This window comes from Anomaloglossus baeobatrachus, chromosome 12 (assembly GCF_048569485.1).
Source record: "Anomaloglossus baeobatrachus isolate aAnoBae1 chromosome 12, aAnoBae1.hap1, whole genome shotgun sequence".
Taxonomy (NCBI): Eukaryota; Metazoa; Chordata; class Amphibia; order Anura; family Aromobatidae; genus Anomaloglossus; species Anomaloglossus baeobatrachus.
In genome coordinates this window covers 31,569,049-31,594,445 of record NC_134364.1, presented here as the reverse complement: position 1 = coordinate 31,594,445, position 25,397 = coordinate 31,569,049, and the positions used below count along the sequence as shown (strand labels likewise).

At 50.2% G+C, this 25,397-nt stretch overlaps 1 protein-coding gene across 5 annotated transcripts in view; it reads left to right on the top strand.

Annotated features, from left to right (window-relative positions):
* RALGAPA1 (Ral GTPase activating protein catalytic subunit alpha 1) overlaps positions 1-25,397 on the top strand; it is a 371,616-nt gene that overhangs the window by 210,039 nt on the left and 136,180 nt on the right. For all 5 annotated transcript variants that reach the window (XM_075330777.1, XM_075330774.1, XM_075330775.1 and 2 more), the window contains 4 exons: positions 11,818-11,876; positions 12,062-12,170; positions 13,591-13,701; positions 18,455-18,523. In XM_075330777.1, coding sequence (XP_075186892.1) covers positions 11,818-11,876; positions 12,062-12,170; positions 13,591-13,701; positions 18,455-18,523 — 348 coding nt within the window. The remainder of the gene's footprint in view (positions 1-11,817; positions 11,877-12,061; positions 12,171-13,590; positions 13,702-18,454; positions 18,524-25,397) is intronic.

Genomic DNA, 25,397 nt, shown 5'->3' with positions numbered 1-25,397 from the left:
TTCTCAGCAGGAGAAACACCAATTTCGATTCCCCAAACGTACGCGCAATACGTTTTTTGATCACTCTAACTTCAGGGACGCTGTCCAGAGGCCCAGGGCGGTCCCGGACAAGCGTTTTGCTAAACGGCACTCTGACACGCGTTATCCCTTTCCACCTGAAGTCGTTAAGGGCTGGGCACACTCTCCCAAGGTGGATCCTCCAGTCTCTAGATTGGCTGCTAGCTCCGTTGTGTCTGTTGCCGATGGCTCATCCCTGAAGGATGCCACTGACAGACAGATAGAGCTCTTGGTGAAGTCTATTTATGAGGCCACGGGCGCATCTTTCGCCCCGGCCTTTGCGGCCGTGTGGGCTCTCCAAGCAATCTCGGCATGTCTGACTGAGATTAATGGTGTCACGCGGAATTCTGCTCCGCATGTTTCTTCCTTGACCTCTCAGGCATCAGCATTTTCGTCCTACGCCATGAACGCCGTCCTGGACTCCGCTAGCCGTACGGCCGTGGCATCCGCTAACTCCGTGGCTGTCCGCAGGGCCATGTGGCTGCACGAATGGAAAACAGACTCTGCTTCCAAAAGGTTCTTAACTGGTTTGCCTTTTTCTGGCGAACGTTTATTTCTTTGTCGCTCCATTGGGAGACCCAGACAATTGGGTGTATAGCTTCTGCCTCCGGAGGCCACACAAAGTATTACACTTTAAAAAGTGTAACCCCTCCCCTCTGCCTATACACCCTCCCGTGCATCACGGGCCCATCAGTTTTATGCTTTGTGTTGAAGGAGGCACACATTCACGCAAGCTCCACATTTTAGTCAGGAGCAGCTGCTGATTTTATCAGATGGAAGAAAAGAGGGCCCCCCACAGGGCCCCCGGCATGCTCCCTTCTCACCCCACTAATGTCGGCGGTGCTGTTAAGGTTGAGGTACCCATTGCGGGTACAAAGGCTGGAGCCACATGCCGTTTTCCTTCCCCATCCCTTAGAGGCTCTGGGAGAAGTGGGATCCTAACCGGTCACCATGCACTGGGACCGGGCTCCCTCCGCAGCCCCTGGGGGAAACTGACGGACAGGAGACTGGGTATCATCAGGGTCAGGCCCTGCTTCTAAGAGGTACTCTGTGTCCCCTTGGGGACGGCGCATGGAGCGCCTGTGTAACAGACGCTGCAGCGGCTGCTGTGTTTTTTGTGACGCCGGGACTACCGCGCCGACCGCGCCTGTTTGCCGGCCGCGTTATTAAATTTAGTCCCCGGCTTCTGCGGCCTAGTACAATAACTCCCGCCCCCGGGCCTGCCAGTCAGGGGTAAGGGCGGGACGCTCGACTGGACGTCGGCAGTGAGGGCTGGAGCATACTTAGGTATCCTCCTCCCCCCTCACTGAGCACTGTGGGGCACCAGATTCCCGCATTTTATTAGTCACGCCCACGGCTCCCTCCTCCTCTGAGAACGCTGGCAGCCATTGTTATAATCACTTCTGCCGGTGGAGGAATACAGAACGAGCTCTGTAGCGCTGGGAGGCCCAGGCAGGGAATCTGGTGGACACACAACCGCTTTGGGCGGTCGGTAAGCCGCACCGGTTACCAGGTGCTGGCCCCCTTGGGTGCCGAAGTGTGTGTGTATATATATATATATATATATATATATATATATATATTTATATATTGTATACATTTTCTTTGTTCGGCCGCATTATTTGCCTTTGGCTATATACCCTCACTGATTACTCTAAGAGGAGACAACAGCATGTCGTCCGCAAAGAGCAAGGGTGCCAAGGCACAGGCTTATTTTGCAACCTGTACCTCTTGTGCGGCTATGTTACCTGCAGGTTCCACCTACCCTCATTGTGTGCAATGCTCGGCCCCTGTGGCACTCACTCAGCCGGAGCCTCAGGCACTGGTGGGACCCTCGGCTCAGGTAGAACCACCGGCTTCCACTGTCCAGGTGGCAGGGACAGAGTTTGCAGTTTTGGCTGAGAAACTCTCTGAGTCGCTTTCACAATCCATGGCTCAGTCTATGGACAGATGGTCTGCTAAGATACTAGAAGCCTTGCAGTCCAGACCGGTAACACAGGCCCAGGGCACTGTGCGTTCATCGCCCCCAGGCCCCCCTCGATCGGCGCAGCAAAGTGCTCCTGAGGTGACTCAGGGCCACTCGGTGATCCCTTACTTAGACGATCTTCTAGTCAAGGCACCCTCCCGGGTGGCATGCCAACACAGCCTGACCATTGCTCTGGAGACTCTCCAGAGGTTCGGGTGGATCATCAATTTCCCAAAGTCAAAATTGACACCGACCCAATCGCTGACTTACCTCGGGATGGAGTTTCATACTCTCTCAGCGATAGTGAAGCTACCGCTGGACAAACAGCGTTCACTACAGACAGGGGTGCACTCTCTCCTTCAAGCCCAGTCACACCCCTTGAGGCGCCTCATGCACTTCCTAGGGAAGATGGTGGCAGCAATGGAGGCAGTTCCCTTTGCGCAGTTTCATCTGCGTCCACTTCAATGGGACATTCTCCGCAAATGGGACAGGAGGTCGACGTCCCTAGACAGGAACGTCTCCCTTTCATGGGCAGCCAAAACCTCTCTTCAGTGGTGGCTTCTTCCCACTTCTTTGTTGAAAGGAAAATCCTTCCTGCCCCCATCCTGGGCTGTGGTCACGACGGACGCGAGTCTGTCAGGGTGGGGAGCGGTCTTCCTCCACCACAGGGCTCAGGGAACCTGGACTCCGACAGAGCTCTGGCGGCAGACGCATTAGTTCAGGATTGGTCGCAGTTTCGACTGCCTTATGTATTTCCTCCTCTGGCACTGCTGCCCAGAGTGTTACGCAAGATCAGGTCCGACTGCCGCCGCGCCATCCTCATCGCTCCAGACTGGCCGAGGAGGTCGTGGTACCCGGATCTGTGGCACCTCACGGTGGGTCAACCGTGGGCACTCCCAGACCGACCAGACTTGCTGTCTGAAGGGCCATTTTTCCATCTGAATTCTGCGGCCCTCAACCTGACTGTGTGGCCATTGAGTCCTGGCTCCTAGCGTCTTCAGGGTTATCTCAAGATGTCATTGCCACTATGAGACAGGCCAGGAAACCAACGTCCGCCAAGATCTACCACAGGACTTGGAGGATCTTCTTATCCTGGTGCTCTGATCAGGGTTTTACTCCCTGGCCGTTTGCCTTGCCCACTTTTCTTTCTTTCCTTCAATCCGGAATGGACAAGGGTTTGTCTCTCGGCTCTCTCAAGGGACAAGTATCGGCGCTTTCCGTGTTTTTTCAAAAGCGTCTAGCCAGGCTTCCGCAGGTCCGCACGTTCCTGCAGGGGGTTTGCCACATAGTCCCACCTTACAAGCGTCCGCTAGAACCCTGGGATCTTAACAGGGTGCTGACGGCTCTCCAGAAGCCACCTTTCGAGCCGATGCGGGATGTCTCTCTATCACGCCTTTCGCAGAAGGTGGCCTTCGTAGTGGCAGTCACATCACTTAGGAGAGTGTCTGAGCTAGCAGCGCTGTCATGCAAAGCCCCCTTCCTGGTGTTTCACCAGGATAAGGTGGTTCTGCGTCCGGTCCCGGAATTTCTCCCTAAGGTGGTATCCCCTTTTCATCTCAATCAGGATATCTCCTTACCTTCTTTTTGCCCTCATCCAGTTCACCAATGTGAAAAGGATTTGCACTTGTTAGATCTCGTGAGAGCACTCAGGCTCTACATTTCTTGCACGGCGCCCCTGCGCCGTTCTGATGCGCTCTTTGTCCTTGTCGCTGGCCAGCGTAAGGGGTCGCAGGCTTCCAAGTCAACCTTGGCTCGGTGGATCAAGGAACCGATTCTTGAAGCCTACCGTTCGTCTGGGCTTCTGATTCCTTCAGGGCTGAAAGCCCATTCTACCAGAGCCGTAGGTGCGTCCTGGGCATTGCGGCACCAGGCTACGGCTCAGCAGGTGTGTCAGGCGGCTACCTGGTCGAGTCTGCACACTTTCACAAAACACTATCAGGTGCATGCCTATGCTTCGGCAGATGCCAGCCTAGGTAGGCGAGTCCTTCAGGCGGCGGTTGCCCACCTGTAAGAAGGGGCCGTTTTTCGGCTCTTTTTATCGAGGTATTCTTTTACCCACCCAGGGACTGCTTTTGGACGTCCCAATTGACTGGGTCTCCCAATGGAGCGACAAAGAAGAAGGGAATTTTGTTTACTTACCGTAAATTCCTTTTCTTCTAGCTCCTATTGGGAGACCCAGCACCCGCCCCTGTTCCCTTCGGGCTGTTGTTCTTTTGTGTACACATGTTGTTCATGTTGAATTGTTCTTTTGGTTCATGGTTTCAGTTCTCCGAACATCCTTCGGATTGAATTTACCTTAGACCAATTTATAAGTTTCCTCCTTCCTGCTTTGGCACCAAAACTGATGGGCCCGTGATGCACGGGAGGGTGTATAGGCAGAGGGGAGGGGTTACACTTTTTAAAGTGTAATACTTTGTGTGGCCTCCGGAGGCAGAAGCTATACACCCAATTGTCTGGGTCTCCCAATAGGAGCTAGAAGAAAAGGAATTTACGGTAAGTAAACAAAATTCCCTTCTTGGCGAACGGTTGGATGAGATTATTAAGGAATCCTCGGGAAAGGACTCCTCCTTACCCCAGTCCAAACCTAAGAGACCTCAGCAGAGAAAAATCCAATCGAGGTTTCGGTCCTTTCGTCCCTCCGCCAAGCCCCAATCCTCTTCGTCCAACCGGCCGGAGAAAGGCCAGAGGAACTCCTATGCGTGGCGGTCCAAGTCACGCCCCCAAAAGGCCGCAGGAGGCACTGCCTCCAAGACGGCCTCCTCATGACTCTCTGCCTCACCTAGCCACATCCTCGGTCGGTGGCAGGCTCTCCCGCTTTGGCGACGCCTGGTGGCCACACGTTCAAGACCGATGGGTGAGAGACATTCTGTCTCATGGTTACAGGATAGAGTTCAGCTCTCGACCTACGGCTCGTTTCTTCAGAACCTCCCCACCCCCCGCACAGGCCGACGCACTTTTTCAGGCAGTGGACACTCTAAAGATAGAAGGAGTTGTGATCCCCGTTCCCCTTCAGGAACATGGTCGCGGATTTTACTCCAACTTGTTCGTGGTGCCAAAAAAGGACGGGTCATTTTGTCCCGTTCTGGACCTCAAGCTGCTCAACAGACATGTGAGAACCAGACGGTTTCGGATGGAATCTCTCCGCTCGGTCATCGCTTTTATGTCACAAGGAGACTTCCTAGCATCGATCGACATCAAGGATGCTTATCTCCATGTGCCGATCGCACCCGAACATCAACGTTTCTTGCGGTTCGCCATCGGGGACGAACACCTCCAGTTCGTCGCATTGCCCTTCGGCCTGGCGACAGCCCCACGGGTTTTCACCAAAGTCATGGCATCCGTCGTGGCGGTCCTGCACTCTCAGGGCCACTCGGTGATCCCCTACTTGGACGATCTCCTAGTCAGGGCCCCTTCTCGGATGGCGTGTCAACGAAGTCTTACCGTCACTCTGGCGACTCTCCAGCAGTTCGGGTGGATCATCAATTTCCCGAAATCCAAGTTGACGCCGACCCAATCACTGACTTACCTCGGGATGGAGTTTCATACCCAGCAAGCGTTAGTCAAGCTGCCGCGGGACAAACAGCTTTCTCTGCAGGCGGCGGTGCAATCACTTCTTCGGAGTCAGTCACACCCCTTAGGGCGCCTCATGCACTTCCTGGGGAAGATGGTGGCAGCTATGGAGGCAGTGCCGTTCGCGCAATTCCATCTACGGCCACTCCAATGGGAAATTCTTCGCAAATGGGACAAGAGTTCAGCTTCCCTCGACAAGAACATCTCTCTCTCCCTTGCAACCAAAACATCACTTCAGTGGTGGCTCCTACCCACATCTCTGTCTCGGGGAAAATCCTTCCTACCCCCAACCTGGGCCGTGGTCACCACGGACGCGAGCCTGTCAGGTTGGGGAGCGGTTTTTCTCCACCACAGGGCTCAAGGGACCTGGACTCCAATAGAATCGTCCCTTCAGATCAATATCCTGGAGATAAGGGCAGTTTATCTAGCACTATTGGCTTTCCATCGGTGGCTGGAGGGCAGGCAGATCCGAATCCAGTCAGACAACGGCACTGCCGTCGCCTACATCAACCACCAAGGCGGCACTCGAAGTCGTCAAGCCTTCCAGGAAGTCCGCCGAATTCTGCAGTGGGTGGAAGTCACAGGCTCTTCCATCTCCGCAGTTCACATCCCGGGCGTAGAAAACTGGGAAGCAGATTTTCTCAGTCGTGAGGACATGGACGCGGGGGAATGGTCTCTTCACCCAGACGTGTTTCGAGAGATCTGTCGCCGCTCGGGAACACCGGACGTCGATCTCATGGCGTCACGACACAACAACAAGGTCCCGGCCTTCATGGCGCGGTCTCAGGATCACAGAGCTCTGGCAGCGGACGCTTTGGTCCAGGATTGGTCACAGTTTCGACTGCCATATGTGTTTCCTCCTCTGGCAATGCTGCCCAGGGTACTACGCAAGATCCGGTCCGACTCCGTCGCGCCATTCTCGTCGCTCCAGACTGGCCGAGGCGGTCGTGGTACCCGGATCTGTGGCATCTCACGGTGGGTCAGCCGTGGGCACTTCCAGACCGCCCAGACTTGCTGTCACAAGGCCCGTTTTTCCATCTGAATTCTGTGGCCCTCAACCTGACTGTGTGGCCATTGAGTCCTGGCTCCTAGCGTCTTCAGGGTTATCTCAGGATGTCATTGCCACCATGAGACAAGCCAGGAAGCCAACGTCCGCCAAGATCTATTACAGGTCTTGGCAAATCTTCTTATCCTGGTGCTCTGATAACGGTTTTCCTCCATGGCCGTTTGCCTTACCAACATTCCTTTCATTCCTACAATCTGGAATGGACAAGGGTTTGTCCCTCGGCTCTCTCAAGGGCCAAGTATCGGCGCTCTCCGTGTTTTTTCAAAAGCGTCTAGCTAGGCTTCCGCAGGTCCGCACGTTCCTGCAGGGGGTTTGCCACATGGTCCCACCTTACAAACGTCCGTTGGAACCTTGGGATCTTAACAGGGTCCTGACTGCTCTTCAAAAGCCGCCTTTTGAGCCACTGCGGGATGTCTCTCTCTCCTGTCTTTCTCAGAAGGTGGCCTTCCTGGTGGCAGTCACATCACTTCGGAGACTGTCTGAGCTTGCAGCGCTGTCATGCAAAGCTCCCTTCCTGGTTTTCCACCAGGATAAGGTGGTTCTGCGTCCTGTCCCGGAATTTCTCCCTAAGGTGGTATCCCCTTTTCATCTCAATCAGGATATCTCCTTGCCTTCCTTTTGCCCTAATCCAATTCGCCAGTGTGAAAAGGATTTGCACTCTTTGGATCTTGTGAGAGCACTCCGGTTCTACGTGTCTCGCACGGCGCCCCTGCGCCGTTCAGACGCGCTCTTTGTCCTTGTCGCTGGCCAGCGTAAGGGCTCTCAGGCCTCCAAGTCAACCTTGGCTCGGTGGATCAAGGAACCGATTCTCGAGGCCTACCGTACTTCTGGGCTTCCGCTCCCTTCAGGGTTGAAAGCCCATTCTACCAGAGCCGTAGGTGCGTCCTGGGCATTGCGGCACCGGGCGACGGCTCAGCAGGTGTGTCAGGCAGCTACATGGTCTAGTCTGCACACTTTCACGAAGCACTATCAAGTGCATACCTATGCTTCGGCAGACGCCAGTCTAGGTAGGCGAGTCCTCCAGGCGGCGGTTGCCCACCTGTAAGAGGGGGCCGTTTTCGGCTCTTTTTATTGAGGTATTGTTTTACCCACCCAGGGACTGCTCTTGGACGTCCCAATTGTCTGGGTCTCCCAATGGAGCGACAAAGAAGAAGGGAATTTTGTTTACTTACCGTAAATTCCTTTTCTTCTAGCTCCTATTGGGAGACCCAGCACCCGCCCCTGTGCCCTTCGGGCTGGTTGTTCTTTTGTGTACACATGTTGTTGATGTTGATTTGTTCTTTTGGTTCATGGTCTTCAGTTCTCCGAACATCCTTCGGATTGAATTTACCCTTGACCAATTTGTAAGTTTTCTCCTTCCTGCTTTTGCACCAAAACTGAGGAGCCCGTGGTCCACGGGAGGGTGTATAGGCAGAGGGGAGGGGTTACACTTTTTAAAAGTGTAATACTTTGTGTGGCCTCCAGAGGCAGAAGCTATACACCCAATTGTCTGGGTCTCCCAATAGGAGCTAGAAGAAAAGGAATTTACGGTAAGTAAACAAAAAATTCCCTTTTTTAATATCTCTCATATATATATAATATATATATTATATACACACACACACACGTTGTGTTCTATATATATATATATATATATATATATATATATATATGTGTATATATTGCGTTTATAATGTGTATATATATATATATATATATATATATATACACGCACACATTATATACAAGCCCTAGTGACATATCTGAAAACTGTACAAATTTCCATTTTTAGAACAAATTGTGAAATGAGGGGAAAAAAGACATTGCTAATAATGAACAATACAGTGTATTTTACATAAAAACGTGATTTAAAAGAAAAGGTCGTATTCTGATAACAAATTCCCATTAAAGCATCACACATTTTTTGTGTTGCCCCCCCTTGGTTGCAATGTTTTGTAGGTGGTTGGTGGTTGGTGTCTTCTGCCGTTTTCAGCGTGGCTCGGTTCCTCTGCTGCACCATGTCATAGCGTCTTTCTTGTCGGCTCACACTGCTGACCATTAGTTTGTTTTATAGTGAAATCTATATATGAGAGGCCTCATTCTGAGTCTCAGATGTACAATGATAGTATCTTTTGTGTGGATCACAAATATCTTTGTGAGTCGGCATAATCCAGAAGAGGACCTGAGCTGCGCTGGGAACGGCAGAAGACCGTGACCCGTAAGAAGTTTAATGCACACACTGAAGACAAGTTACTGATTAGTATCAGAGGCGACAATAATAAAATCGCTGAAGTAGTCCTGTGTATACACCTATTCTGACCGAAAACTGTCAGCCTCTGGATGTAGCTAAAAATGTTCCCATTTAATAAACAGAGATTCTGAGTATGGGGAGCAGTTGCTGCACAAAGGTGTAAAGGTGCAAAACCTGTCATCTTACAATGATTTCGCTTTCCTTACATTTAGCGTTTACCAAAAATGTACAAAAAGGGAGCTTCTGCCAAGATTTCCACTCTTCCCTATAGGTGGTATTTTATAGAATATTCCAGTATAGTGATCCGCTGGGGTCCTTATCCCGGACTCTGATAAAACTTGCCCTCTCTTGGCTTTAGCAATTACCATAGACCATCCAGAAAACTGTACAGAAAATAACGCACAAGGACAAGCGCATGTCAGGAGGTGTAGTGTTCTGGAAATACGTCAGGAGAGGTGTTGGAGGAGAGGGTACACTCTAGCGAATTCCAGCAGCCATCACCTATTCATATGATAGATGATAGCTGCTATATTGGGTGGTCTGAGCGATGAGATACCCATTAGAACAGGGGACGTGCTTCTCCCACAAATGATAGGTACGACATGCATGCTTCCACTCCATTCAAAGTCTAAAGGCCCCGTCACACGCAACGACATCGCTAACGAGATATTGTCGGGGTCACGGAATTTGTGACGCACATCCGACGTCGTTGCGTGTGACGCCTACGAGCGACCTCTAACGATCTGAAAAACGACAAAAATCGTTGATTGTTGACACGTCGTTCCTTTCCCAAATATCGTTGCTGGTGCTGGACGCAGGTTGTTCATCATTCCTGAGGCAACACACATCGCTATGTGTGACACCCCGGGAACGGCGAACACCACTGTACCTGCGTCCTCCGGCAACGAGGTGGATGTGACTTTCATGCGGCTGCTCTCCGCCCCTCCGCTTCTATTGGTGGGCCGCTGTGTGACGTCGCTGTGACGCCGCACGAACCGCCCCCTTAAAAAAGAGGTTGTTCGCCGCCCACAGCGACGTCGTTAGGAAGGTATGTGCGTGTGTTTGTGTATGTGCGATATTGTTCGCCACGGGTAGCGATTTGCCCGTGACGCACGCACGACGGGGACGGGTGCGATCCCTAGCGATGTCGCAGTGTGTAAAGCGGCCTTTAGGGTCTGGCAGAAGGCCATGTGCCGCAATCAGCTACATGTGGCAGTCCATGATTAAGGAAGGGGTACTCCAAAATACCATAGCAAAATAAAGGGTAGGTCCAGATTTTTCTGGAACCCAACCCAGTTAGCACAAACTCATTAACATATTTAGAGAGAGGAGGACAAGAGTTTTTTTAGTGCAAAAAAATATTACAAATTTTTATTAGACATAGTGGGGATATACATCCAAACAGTCGTTAAAAACAGGTTAAAATTTTAATGACGGATTGCCCCCACATAAGACATAATACAAGGGCTAAGGTGTATACATGTGGAACATATGGGTAAAGCACACTCAAATGTACAGGAAAAGCATGTGGGTATTATCTGTCAACCTGCTGAATACTTCATAATCATACTGCCAGACAAAAATGCTGCAGTATTGAACACAGCTATAATTGAGTTTATGACCCCACTAGAGAAACTGCACAAGCAAGTACCGGTACCAGTAACGCCCTGTATCAGTCCAACCAGGTAAGGAGGGGAGCTCCGTCAGGGGTAGAGCCTCTGGAAGACCTACGTACGTTTCGATATTAATGGATAAAAATCTTCATCAGGGAGGAGGCAAGACGCTTCCTCCCTGATGAAGATTATTATCCATTAATATCGAAACGTACGTAGGTCTTCCAGAGGCTCTACCCCTGACGGAGCTCCCCTCCTTACCTGGTTGGACTGATACAGGGCGTTACTGGTACCCGGTACTTGCTTGTGCAGTTTCTCTAGTGGGGTCATAAACTCAATTATAGCTGTGTTCAATACTGCAGCATTTTTGTCTGGCAGTATGATTATGAAGTATTCAGCAGGTTGACAGATAATACCCACATGCTTTTCCTGTACATTTGAGTGTGCTTTACCCATATGTTCCACATGTATACACCTTAGCCCTTGTATTATGTCTTATGTGGGGGCAATCCGTCATTAAAATTTTAACCTGTTTTTAACGACTGTTTGGATGTATATCCCCACTATGTCTAATAAAAATTTGTAATATTTTTTTGCACTAAAAAAAACTCTTGTCCTCCTCTCTCTAAATATGTGGCAGTCCATGCAGATGGAATGGAGCAATCTGGTAGTCTGACCCCTGACAATCTAGTGGGCATCACATTTCCTATATGTCTGAATAGCCCTTTAAAGAGGATTTCCAAAATGTACAAATCAATAGAAGGTCGCAGCCACTATCAGAAGATGGGGCATATACGTACCTGAGCATTTCTGGCTGTCTGCTGCCACCGCCGGCACCAAGAACAGCTGGTCAGTAAGGGTGTACAGCGTCAGACACCGGCCGACCAGACATTGATGCCCATCCTATGGATAGGCCATGAATGTAAAAGTAGTGGACAACCCCTTTAAAGACTCAAATGCGAAGAATTGCCAAACACTGGAAGTACATAATCTAACAACCTAGATGTAAGGGTAAGTGACAAGTCAGTGCTTGCTCTCCACATGTGAGTGACGATCCGGCATTGTCACCTGCGGGTCGCATCCTTTGTTGTTAAGCATGATGGGGGGGGGGGGGGGTTTATGTCAAAGCTGCTGATTAGTAACCAGTGGGGATGACAATAATTAGGCAATGTGAACAGGAGCATGCCATGTCTGATGTTATGGTGTCTAATTAACACCCTAAATACTCTATGGACCGATTGTTGATCATTTTCTGTATCAGACCGCCATGAACATGACGTAGGCCGCCTCACAATGTCTTTTTGTCTTCTCGTAGGAGCTCACTATCAAAACTGTGTTAAGCTCTGCCAGAGAGGAACCATCTGGGCCAGCAAGGTAGGACCTCGAAAATCCTTCCTACCTTTGGTACAGTGTCAGGGGGTGGACACTTGGCACCATAAGTCCTTGAATGTGGTGTCCAAACTGCAAGCAGCAGATGTTTTATTATCGGGGAGCAGACCCACCATGCTTTCTGGACACCAATCCTATGCATTGTAATAATCCAGTTCTCTATGTGGCAGATGTGTCGCTCTGTGCAGCCTAGGAATCTGGATGTGCGAGGAGCTGGTCAATCAAACACGTCATCCCCAGATCAAAGAGGCTCTTAATGTCATCTGTGTCTCCTTAAAAGTAAGGACCGCTTATAAAATGGAATGGTTAAAGTTTGTAAGTAATCCTCCGTCCATGAGGGAATAGTTTCCTCATCGCTGGGGCCCCCACTAATCCTGGGCCCTGAAGGGTGAGCTGAGCGGAGGTCAATCATGCACACTGCCTCTCCATCCATTCTTTTGGAAGCACCGAAGACCAGCCGAGCGTTGCGGTCAGCTATCTTCAGAGCCCTTGTTTTGGGGATTGATGGGGGCCCCAGCTGTCAGACCCCCAGTGTTTGGGAAGTTATTCCCTATCCCAGGGCATGTTGACTTGCAATTGCATTTTACATCTAAAGGACGTTTGCATGAGAGATGGCCAATGATAGCACCATGCTACATCACTGCATAATATAAGTGTATGGGGTTGCGTTGCGACCCGTGAGCTGCAGCTTTTATGAAAAGCATGTGACAATCAATTTTGTGCACCTTTTATGTCCGCGACACCTTGACCTCATGCCCTGCAATATCTCCACTTTCCTGTCATGCCTCCGATTCCCGTCTGTTAAGCTGGGTTCACACTAAACGACAGCGACAACGACGTCGCTGTTACGTCACCATTTTCGGTGACGTAACAGCGACCTTGTAAGTCGCTGTTATGATCGCTGCTTAGCTGTCAAACACAGCAGAAGCAGCGATCATAAGGTCGCTGTGCTACATGTTCAGAGAGCAGGGAGCCGCGCTTAGCGCTGGCTCCTTGCTCTCCTGCAGCACACATCGGGTTAATTAACCCGATGTGTGCTGCAGCTACATGTCACAGTTCAGAGAGCAGGGAGCCGCGCTTAGCGCTGGCTCCTTGCTCTCCTGCAGCACACATCGGGTTAATTAACCCGATGTGTGCTGCAGCTACATGTCAGTGCAGAGAGCAGGGAGCCGCGCGCACTGCTTAGCGCTGGCTCCTTGCTCTCCTTGCTACAGTATACATCGGGTTAATTACCCGATGCATACTGCAGCCACATGTCACAGTGCAGGAGCCGGCACTGGCAGCAAGAGCGGAGGCTGGTAACCAGCGTAAACATCGGGTAACCAGGGAAAGGTCTTCCCTTGGTTACCCGATGTTTACGCTGGTTACAGCTTACCGCAGCTGCCAGTGCCGGCTCCTGATCGCTTCATTTCGTCGCTCTCTCGCTGTCACACACAGCGATGTGTGTGTCACAGCGGGAGAGTGACGACCAAAAAATGAAGCTGGACATTCAGCAACGACCGGCGACCTCACAGCAGGGGCCAGGTCGTTGCTGGATGTCACACACAGCGACAGCGACGGGACGTCGCTGCAACGTCACAGAAAATGGTGACGTAGCAGCGACGTCGTTGTCGTCGTCGTTATGTGTGACACCAGCTTTAGCAACAATAGTATCTGTAACTAATGGGAGATTGTTCTGTTGTTTGTTTTGTTTTTTTAGTTCCCCAATAAAGTGGTGGCACAAGTAGCGTGCAGCGTTCTGAACGTTCTCCTTAACTACGTCCCACAGCTGCAAATTTACCACCCGGACTACCCACTGAAAATCATAGAGGTAGGGGGCACCATTTCCACGCTCTGTGCATCAGTTTTGTCGTCCAAGATAAAATGCTGCTATATGTGTCAAGGGAGAAATTTAGGTAAGACTGCTAATGGAGTCTTTGTTTAGGGTAGATCCAGAGGCACGGGCCAAATTAGCTATCTGCGCGGATATAATAAATAACTCAGAAGCAATGATCACAGAAACTGTTCACTCTTTGGGCCAGTTTAGGCGACTGACTCGTGTATTGAATAGATCAGATATTCATATTACATTTCAACCTTCAAACACGTACAAAGTATCAAAATCTGTCTTTCTCATACATCGAAGCCGTATTAGGGAGGTTCAGGGAAATGCGTAGAAACATAGAAACACACATTTCATCCCACAAATAACACATTCCTTGTTTATGTGAAACCACTGTTAAGACTTTTACTATGAATACCTTCTCTGTGCATTGTTTGTACATTTGTTCACTCGTCCTTGGTTAACCCCTTCTTGAACATACAACTTAGAATCAGATTATGGCATCTGTTCTATTGTCATATAGACACACATATTTATGCAATGACATCTATATTTTGATTATTTACATACACAGATAATCTTATTACATTTGAGCAAACAATCTATAGCCCAGGCTACCTTCACATATGGTAAGCAAGGCAAGATACAAAGATGTGCACATGTTAAAACTGCAAACTGCAGGGGGGGGTGTCTGAAAACTAGCGTCTGAGAAAAAACAGTCATTTAATGATCAACACCATTCTCCATGGATAACATATAAATAGTCATGACAATAAATGAGCATACTAGTCAGATGTGGGATCGGTAACAGCCATGATAATTTCAACAATCAGGGAGAACAGTCATATAATCATTAATAATCATCACAATCCTCCATAGATGGCATATAAATGCTCATAACATTATGTGAGCATACTAATCACATGTGAGATGATGGCAACCGTAACAGTTTAGACAGTCAAGGATATCCCATGTATAAATACAATTGGCACAATGATAGTTACATCTGTCAATTTTGAATGGTTTCTGAAAAAAACACACATGACAGAAGGAGTGCGTGTGAGCAGACCGCCAAATACCTAGGTCTGTCTCGCAAGAAGGATTCCGGCGCCACCTGGACTATATTCTGGTTAAATAACCTGTACACTTGGGTAGGTTATTTAACCAGAATATAGTCCCAGGTGGCGCCGGAATCCTTCTTGCGAGACAGACCTTGGTATTTGGCGGTCTGCTCACACGCACTCCTTCTGTCATGTGTGTTTTTTTCAGAAACCATTCAAAATTGACAGATGTAACTATCATTGTGCCAATTGTATTTATACATGGGATATCCTTGACTGTCTAAACTGTTACGGTTGCCATCATCTCACATGTGATTAGTATGCTCACATAATGTTATGAGCATTTATATGCCATCTATGGAGGATTGTGATGATTATTAATGATTATATGACTGTTCTCCCTGATTGTTGAAATTATCATGGCTGTTACCGATCCCACATCTGACTAGTATGCTCATTTATTGTCATGACTATTTATGTTATCCATGGAGAATGGTGTTGATCATTAAATGACTGTTTTTTCTCAGACGCTAGTTTTCAGACACCCCCCCCTGCAGTTTGCAGTTTTAACATGTGCACATCTTTGTATCTTGCCTTGCTTACCTTTTTGCATCCTTTTGGTATTATATGATGAAATAATTAATTGTATAAAATAAAAGCATATTTATTAGAAAACCGACATATTTGGTTCTTCTCGCTTATTGCCAGCATATATATATAAATATGGAGATCTTTTTATAGGAACAAGGTTGTTTTTGGGATGACTCCTTATAGTATAAACAATTTAATATGGACCTAATTATTCATATATTGTTCTACCTTCACATATGGAATCAATATAATGATGTAACTCTGTGTCAGGATGCGTCCCCCCGATCAGGGTTTACAGAGTTTTGGGCGCAGCATGTTTCAGCTGCGTCCAAAACGCTGCGTTGTACAGTACAAGCACAGTGGATGGGATTTATAGAAATCTCCTGCCCACTGTGCGTGTACTGCCCGCAGCGAAAATGGACCTGTGGTGCAGCTTCCCGAGCTACAGCGTGACAATTCTTTGCTGCGGAGCCGCAAGCGTTCTCTGCAGGGAGAGACCACACCGCCCTGATTTTTGATCTTGGGCACAAGCAGCTGCGGTCTCCTGCAGAGGAGACTCATGGCCCCGTCGAGGACACAGCTGGTCTTGATTGTGGGCACATACCCTTATAGTAAGGAGATTTAGAGGGTTATTTCCATCTCCGCCGTTCATCATGGGAATATCTCTTCTCAGTCCCGGACTTCAGAACTGGATCTTTGAAAACGGCTGAGCTCAGTTGTTCTGTACTGTTTGTGTAATTCCCATAGAAATAAATGGAAGTTATGGAAACCGTGTAGGAAAATGAACCACTGCGCTACACGTTCAGCATACGTCCTATTAATATCTATAGAATCCACACAGAAAGGCAGAGATGATAAGGACCTTTAATAGGATTTTTTATTTTCTTTAAACTGTTCCCCTCCTCCGATTGTTGCTTCTTTACTGATTCTGGATCAGTTTTTCTTTTTCTTCTACTCCCCTCTATTCCAAAGATAAGACCCCTGGTAATAATAATGTTGATATTAACCAATTGGGCGTGTGCCACCGAATTTCTCTTGTTTTGATTGGCCCGCGTCAGAGGAGCATAATAAAACGCCCACAGGGAAGTTCTGTGGTATACGCCCAGTTGGTGAAAGAGAAAATTTGCACCATTATTACTGGGGGACAGGGGGCATAACATAGTAACGGAAGGGGGCGGAAGAAAAAGAAAAACTGTTCCAGAATCGGGGAAAAAAGCAGCAATTAGAAGAGGTATTAAATGTAAAGAGGATCTGTCAGCAAGATATTCTATCTGTAACTAAAGGTATGAGTGTAGCCCCTTACATTCATACCTTCCTAATATTATAGACTTTCATTAGGGAATTTTTGAGAAATCCTTTCTTGAGTCTTCTGCAGAAGTGCAGCGATGCGGGTACTTCACTCCTCGCCTCTGCTGTACTTCCGCGCCCGCCTTTGGTCAATGATTGACAGGTCGCTGTGCCCTCAGTGACCTGTCTGAACTGCGCAGGCGCAGTCAGAGCCCAGGTTTGTTACATCAGAAGTGGCACCACTTGCGCCATGATCTAATGACGTTGCGGGAGCCAGAACATTGATCTCACAATTTAGCTCACTGCGCAGGTGCCGCCGCTTCTGACAAAACAAGCCCTGATAATGACTGCGCCTGCGCAGGCAAGACAGGTCACCGAGGAAAGAGCGACCCGTCAGTCATTGACCAGAGACCCACCGGTGGCTGGCGAAGTACAGCAAAGGTGTGGAGTGAGGTGCCCACTACGCTGGACTTCAGCAGGAATCTTCAAGAATAGATCTCCCCAGAATGGCCCACGAAAAACTACTAGGAAGGTATGAAAAAGCCTTAAAGGGGCTCTATCTATCCTGCCGATAGGTTCTCTTATATTTAAAACCTCCTTAGAAAAAGCCTTGTCCTCTTTAAAGGCGTCTTCAATTATCTTCACATTGATACGTGGATATGTTATCACTTCTGATCAGTAGGTGTCTGACTTCTGGAAATCCCACAATTTCTAATATTAAAAGGGTCTGCAGCGCTGGTGTAGTTGTAGTTTCGGTAGTAGAGGCACTCTCTACAGGGAAAATCAGTGAAGGAGGTGCAAAACTTGGGGCACTTTCTTGTCAGAATTAATTTGGGTCCTATAATTTGCTCCCCACACCAAGTACAGTGGAAACTCGCTTATCGAGTAACACAGTTAACGAAAATTTCGCTTAATAAGCAAAGCTTTCTGTAAATTTGTAACTCTGTTTACAAGAAAGCTTTGCTGTACGAGCAAAATCCTCACCGCACACACTTCCGGTTCCATATATCCACCGCGCTCTGACCCGCACTTGCAGTCCGCACAAACACGCATGCGCATACACATACAGTATTTTCCTCACCTTACCTTCCGTTCCATCGCCGGCCTCATGGTTCTTGTAGTTCGCTGCTGCATCGCGACGAGGGAGGAATCCTTGCAGCGAACTACAAGACCCAGGAGGCCGGTGATGGAACGGAAGGTAAGGTGAGCATAATATAATATGTGTACTTTTCATTCCATCGCCGGCCTCCTGGGTCCTGTGGTTCGCCGCTCCAGGATGTGTATCGGTAACCATCGGCGACGAGGCAGGAACTTCCGCTGTCAGACGCTACTCAAAGGCAGCGCGCTGACCAATCAGAGGCTCCTGCCTTTGATGTCAGCGCTCTGGGTGGGGAAGTTCCTCCCTCGTCGTCATGGTTACCCGATACACAGCCCGTGGTAGCGAACAGCAAGTCCCAGCAGGCCGGCGATGGAACAGAAGGTAAGGTGAGCATAATATGTGCGTGTGCTTGTGTTAGTTTGTGTGTGAGTTTGTGCGTGTGTGGAATGACAATAGGGGACCAGGATGGGACATATAACAAGTTGTAGAAGGAATTGTCTGCATTGTAATGATTTCCTATGGGAAATCTTGCTTTGCTGAACGAGTAACTTGGTTAACAAGCACAGTCCCAGAACGGATTGTTCTCGTTAACCAAGGTTCCACTGTATATCCTGGAAATACCCCTGATTTTCTTTTAGTTGGGTGCTTACCTTCCAGCACCATTTATCAGCTAAATCTTTGCCTTCCTTCTTGTTTGCTGCAGATCCTTCTCGCCACTGTGACACATCTGTTACCAACTGCTGAGACATCTTCTTATGAGCAAGATAAACGAGTAAGTCTATGACACCGGCCATTACCGGTGTCCACATACTTTCCTCTACCCAAGTAAGTCTATAATGCCGGCCATTACCGGTGTCCACATACTTTCCTCTACCAAAGTAAGTCTATAATGCCGGCCATTACCGGCGTCCGCATACTGTCCTCTACCCAAGTAAGTCTATAATGTCGGCCATTACCGGTGTCCACATACTTTCCTCTACCCAAGTAAGTCTATAATGTCGGCCATTACCGGTGTCCACATACTTTCCTCTACCCAAGTAAGTCTATAATGTCGGCCATTACCGGTGTCCACATACTTTCCTCTACCAAAGTAAGTCTATAATGCTGGCCATTACCCGTGTCCGCATACTTTCCTCTACCCAAGTAAGTCTATAATGTCGGCCATTACCGGTGTCCACATACTTTCCTCTACCCAAGTAAGTCTATAATGCCGGCCATTACCGGTGTCCACATACTTTCCTCTACCAAAGTAAGTCTATAATGCCGGCCATTACCGATGTCCACATACTTTCCTCTACCCAAGTAAGTCTATAATGCCAGCCATTACCCGTGTCCGCATACTTTCCTCTACCCAAGTAAGTCTATAATGCCGGCCATTACCGATGTCCGCATACTTTCCTCTACCCAAGTAAGTCTATAATGCCGGCCATTACCGGTGTCCACATACTTTCCTCTACCCAAGTAAGTCTATAATGCCAGCCATTACCGGTGTCCGCATACTTTCCTCTACCCAAGTAAGTCTATAATGCCGGCCATTACCGGTGTCCGCATACTTTCCTCTACCCAAGTAAGTCTATAATGCCGGCCATTACTGGTGTCCGCATACTTTCCTCTACCCAAGTAAGTCTATAATGACTGCCGTTACCGAAGGCTGGATATTTTCCTCTACCCAAGTAAGTCTAGAACACCGGCCATTACTAGTGTCCAGATACTTTCCTCCATCCGAGTAAGTCTATAACACTGGCCGTTAAAAAGTCCTGTGACAGGTCCTCATTACTAAGCTCATATCTGCTAATAAATGCTTGTATTCCCCATCTTTTCTTAGAACTTTAGGTTTTACCATTCCTCTGTAATTCCTCCTAGAAACATACGCTCAATATGACAACTGGGTGTTACCAGTTGGGGGTGTGTCCCTTCATAGTCAGCCACTAACCAATCAGTACTTCCGCTACACAGCGGCACACCCTACTGATGTGTCCTCCAGGAGGAGTAACAGAAGATCGGCACAAGCGCAAATATGAAAGAGGATGAGCCAGAATTGTGGTTTTCTTTGTCGCTCCATTGGGAGACCCAGACAATTGGGTGTATAGCTTCTGCCTCCGGAGGCCACACAAAGTATTACACTTTAAAAAGTGTAACCCCTCCCCTCTGCCTATACACCCTCCCGTGGATCACGGGCTCCTCAGTTTTATGCTTTGTGTGGAAGGAGGCACACATCCACTCATGCATTCTCATATGGGACCGTGCTCCCTCCGCAGCCCCTGTGGGAATCTGCCGGACCGGAGTCTATTCAACCTCAGGGACCGGGCCCTGCAACTCTAAGGTACTCTGTGTCCCCATTGGGGACTGTGCAGGGAGCGCACCTTCTTCCCAGACGCTGCGGCAGCTGCTGAATTGAGAAGGCCGGCGGACTTCCGTGCCGACCGTACCTGCTTGTCGGGCGCGGTCTCAAATTTAGTCCCCGGCTTCATCGCGGCCTAGTCGCAAAAATCCCGCCCCCGGGCCTGCCTGTCAGGGGTAAGGGCGGGACTGCCAACCTGACGTCGGATGTGAGGGCCGGAGCATCCTGTATGTTTCCTCCCCCCTCACTGATCACTGTGGGGACCCCAGATTCCCGCACTTTCCTGGCGCCGCCCACGGCTCCACTCCTCCCCTGAGAGCTTCGGCAGCCATTTTTTGGCATTCTGCCGGTGGAGGATTCTCAGTGAAGAGCTCTGCAGCTCCGGGGGACCTAAGGCAGGGAATCTGGAGGACACACACTCCGCTTTTTAGCGGTCGGTAAGCCACACCGTTCACCCGGTGCTGGTCCCCCTAGGGTGCCGGAATAGATACGTATTTATATATATATTTCTGTTCGGTCGGGCTGTATACCCTTTTTTGCCCATATACCCTCAGTGATCATTCTCCTAGGAGACAACAGCATGTCGTCCACAAGGAGCAAATCTGTTAAGGCACAGGGTTTTTTTGCGGCCTGTACCTCTTGTGGGGCTATGTTACCTGCGGGTTCCACCTACCCTCACTGTGAGCAATGCTCGACCCCTGTTTCGCTTGCTCAGCCGGAGCCTCGGTCACTAGTGGGCCCCTCGGCTCATGTAGACCCCCCTGCTCCCCCTGTCCAGGCGGCAGGGACAGAGCTCGCCTCTTTTGCTGAGAAACTCTCTGTGTCACTTTCACAATCCATGGCTCAGTCTATGGACAAATGGTCTGCCAAGCTGCTAGAAGCTTTGCAGTCCAGACCGGTCCTTACACAGGCCCCGGCCCCTGTTTTATCGTCGCCTCCAGGCCCCTCTCGGTCCACGCCGCAGCGCGCTTCCAGGTTGGGCCCTAGGTCTCACGTGGAGGACTCCTGCCCGGACCACAGTCCTAGACAGGCTAAGCGGGCTCGCTGGGAATCTTCCCCGACTTCTTCACGCTGCTCTGGTTCCCAGAGCGGTTCCGGACAAGCGCTTTACTAAGCGCCTCACTGACACGCGTTATCCCTTCCCCTCTGAAGTCGTTAAGGGTTGGGCTCAATGTCCCAAGGTGGATCCTCCAGTCTCTAGATTGGCGGCTAGATCTGTGGTATCGGTTGCAGATGGCTCATCGCTAAAGGATGCCACTGACAGGCAGATAGAGCTCCTGGTGAAGTCCATCTATGAAGCCACGGGCGCGTCTTTTGCCCCGGCCTTTGCAGCCGTGTGGGCACTCCAAGCTATCTCAGCTTGTCTGGCTGAGATTAATGCTGTCACACGTAATTCTGCTCTGCAAGTTGCGTCTTTGACTTCTCAAGTGTCAGCTTTTTCTTCCTACGCCATGAACGCAGTCCTAGACTCTGCTAGCCGTACAGCGGTGGCATCCGCTAACTCTGTGGCAGTCCGCAGGGCCATGTGGCTGCGCGAATGGAAGGCAGACTCTGCCTCCAAGAGGTTCTTAACCGGTTTGCCGTTTTCTGGCGACCGCTTGTTTGGCGAACGATTGGATGAGATTATTAAGGAATCCAAGGGAAAGGACTCCTCCTTACCCCAGTCCAAACCTAAGAGACCGCAGCAACGGAAAATACAATCGAGGTTTCGGTCCTTTCGTCCCTCCGCCAAGCCCCAATCCTCTTCGTCCAGCAGGCCGGAGAAAGGCCAGAGGAACTCCTATGCGTGGCGGTCCAAGTCACGCCCCCAAAAGGCCGCAGGAGGCACTGCCTCCAAGGCAGCCTCCTGATGACTCTCGGCATCCCCGAGCCGCATCCTCGGTCGGTGGCAGGCTCTCCCGCTTTGGCGACGCCTGGTGGCCACATGTTCAAGACCGATGGGTGAGAGACATTCTGTCTCACGGTTACAGAATAGAGTTCAGCTCTCGTCCTCCGGCTCGTTTCTTCAGAACCTCTCCGCCCCCCGCTCAGGCCGACGCACTTTTTCAGGCAGTGGACGCTCTGAAGACAGAAGGAGTTGTGATCCCCGTTCCCCTTCAGGAACGTGGTCGCGGCTTTTACTCCAACTTGTTCGTGGTGCCAAAAAAGGACGGATCATTCCGTCCCGTTCTGGACCTCAAACTACTCAACAGACATGTGAGAACCAGACGGTTTCGGATGGAATCTCTCCGCTCGGTCATCGCCTCGATGTCACAAGGAGACTTCCTAGCATCGATCGACATCAAGGATGCTTATCTCCACGTGCCGATCGCACCCAAGCATCAACGCTTCTTGCGTTTCGCCATCGTGGACGAACACCTTCAGTTCGTGGCATTGCCTTTCGGCCTGGCAACAGCGCCACGGGTTTTCACCAAAGTCATGGCATCCGTTGTGGTGGTCCTACACTCTCAGGGCCACTCGGTGATTCCCTACTTAGACGGTCTCCTAGTCAGGGCACCTTCTCGGGTGGCGTGTCAACACAGCCTTACCGTCGCTCTGGCGACTCTCCAGCAGTTCGGGTGGATCATCAACTTCCCGAAATCCAAGTTGACACCGACCCAATCACTGACTTACCTCGGGATGGAGTTTCATACACAGTCAGCGGTAGTCAAGCTACCGCGGGACAAACAGCTTTCTCTGCAGGCAGGGGTGCAATCACTTCTTCGGGGTCAGTCACACCCCTTAAGGCGCCTCATGCACTTCCTGGGGAAGATGGTGGCAGCGATGGAGGCAGTGCCGTTCGCGCAATTCCATCTGCGGCCACTCCAATGGGACATTCTCCGCAAATGGGACAGGAGGTCGGCTTCCCTCGACAGGAACGTCTCTCTTTCCCTTGCAACCAAGACGTCTCTTCAGTGGTGGCTCCTTCCCAATTCTCTATCGCAGGGAAAATCCTTCCTACCCCCAACCTGGGCTGTGGTCACCACGGACGCGAGCCTGTCAGGGTGGGGGGCGGTTTTTCTCCACCACAGGGCTCAGGGAACCTGGACTCCGATAGAGTCTTCCCTTCAGATCAATGTTCTGGAGATAAGGGCAGTGTATCTAGCCCTATTGGCTTTCCATCGGTGGCTGGAGGGCAGGCAGATCCGTATCCAGTCGGACAACGCCACTGCCGTCGCATACATCAACCACCAAGGCGGCACTCGCAGTCGTCAAGCCTTCCAGGAAGTCCGGCGGATTCTGCAGTGGGTGGAAGCCACAGCCTCCACCATCTCCGCAGTTCACATCCCGAGCGTAGAAAACTGGGAAGCAGATTTTCTCAGTCGTCAGGGCATGGATGCGGGGGAATGGTCTCTACACCCAGAAGTGTTTTGAGAGATCTGTCGCCGCTGGGGAACGCCGGACGTCGATCTCATGGCGTCACGGCACAACAACAAAGTCCCGGCATTCATGGCTCGGTCTCAGGATCACAGAGCTCTGGCGGCGGACGCGTTAGTTCAGGATTGGTCGCAGTTTCGACTGCCTTATGTGTTTCCTCCTCTGGCGATGCTGCCCAGAGTGTTACGCAAGATCAGGTCCAACTGCCGTCGCGCCATTCTCGTCGCTCCAGACTGGCCGAGGCGGTCGTGGTACCCGGATCTGTGGCATCTCACGGTGGGTCAACCGTGGGCGCTTCCAGACCGCCCAGACTTGCTGTCACAAGGCCCGTTTTTCCATCTGAATTCTGTGGCCCTCAACCTGACTGTGTGGCCATTGAGTCCTGGCTCCTAGCGTCTTCAGGGTTATCTCAGGATGTCATTGCCACCATGAGACAGGCCAGGAAACCAACGTCCGCCAAGATCTATTACAGGTCTTGGCAAATCTTCTTATCCTGGTGCTCTGATAACGGTTTTCCTCCATGGCCGTTTGCCTTACCCACTTTTCTTTCATTCCTTCAATCCGGAATGGACAAGGGTTTGTCACTCGGCTCTCTCAAGGGCCAAGTATCGGCGCTCTCCGTATTTTTTCAAAAGCGCCTAGCCAGGCTTCCGCAAGTCCGCACGTTCCTGCAGGGAGTTTGCCACATAGTCCCACCTTACAAGCGTCCGCTGGAACCCTGGGATCTTAACAGGGTGCTAACGGCTCTTCAGAAACCACCTTTCGAGCCGCTGCGGGATGTCTCTTTATCACGTCTTTCGCAGAAGGTGGCCTTTCTAGTGGCAGTTACATCACTCCGGAGAGTGTCTGAGCTTGCAGCGCTGTCATGCAAAGCCCCCTTCCTGGTGTTTCACCAGGAAAAGGTGGTTCTGCGTCCTGTCCCGGAATTTCTCCCTAAGGTGGTATCTCCTTTTCATCTCAATCAGGATATCTCCTTGCCTTCATTTTGCCCTAATCCAATTCACCAATGTGAAAAGGATTTGCACTCCTTGGATCTGGTGAGAGCACTCCGACTCTACGTGTCTCGCACGGCGCCCCTGCGTCGTTCAGATGCGCTCTTTGTCCTTGTCGCTGGCCAGCGTAAGGGTTCGCAGGCTTCCAAGTCAACCTTGGCTCGGTGGATCAAGGAACCTCGAAGGAAATCAAGGAATTCTCGAAGCCTACCGTTCTTCTGGGCTTCCGCTTCCTTCAGGGCTGAAAGCCCATTCTACCAGAGCCGTGGGTGCGTCCTGGGCATTGCGGCACCGGGCTACGGCTCAGCAGGTGTGTCAGGCAGCTACGTGGTCTAGTCTGCACACTTTCACGAAACACTATCAAGTGCATACCTATGCTTCGGTAGACGCCAGTCTAGGTAGGCGAGTCCTTCAGGGGGCGGTTGCCCACCTGTAAGAGGGGGCCGTTTCGGCTCTTTTTATTGAGGTATTCTTTTACCCACCCAGGGACTGCTCTTGGACGTCCCAATTGTCTGGGTCTCCCAATGGAGCGACAAAGAAGAAGGGAATTTTGTTTACTTACCGTAAATTCCTTTTCTTCTAGCTCCTATTGGGAGACCCAGCACCCGCCCCTGTGCCCTTCGGGCTGGTTGTTCTTTTGTGTACACATGTTGTTCATGTTGAATTGTTCTTTTGGTTCATGGTTTTCAGTTCTCCGAACATCCTTCGGATTGAATTTACCCTAGACCAATTTATAAGTTTTCTCCTTCCTGCTTTTGCACCAAAACTGAGGAGACCGTGATCCACGGGAGGGTGTATAGGCAGAGGGGAGGGGTTACACTTTTTAAAGTGTAATACTTTGTGTGGCCTCCGGAGGCAGAAGCTATACACCCAATTGTCTGGGTCTCCCAATAGGAGCTAGAAGAATAGGAATTTACGGTAAGTAAACAAAATTCCCTTCTTTGTGCGGTATACAA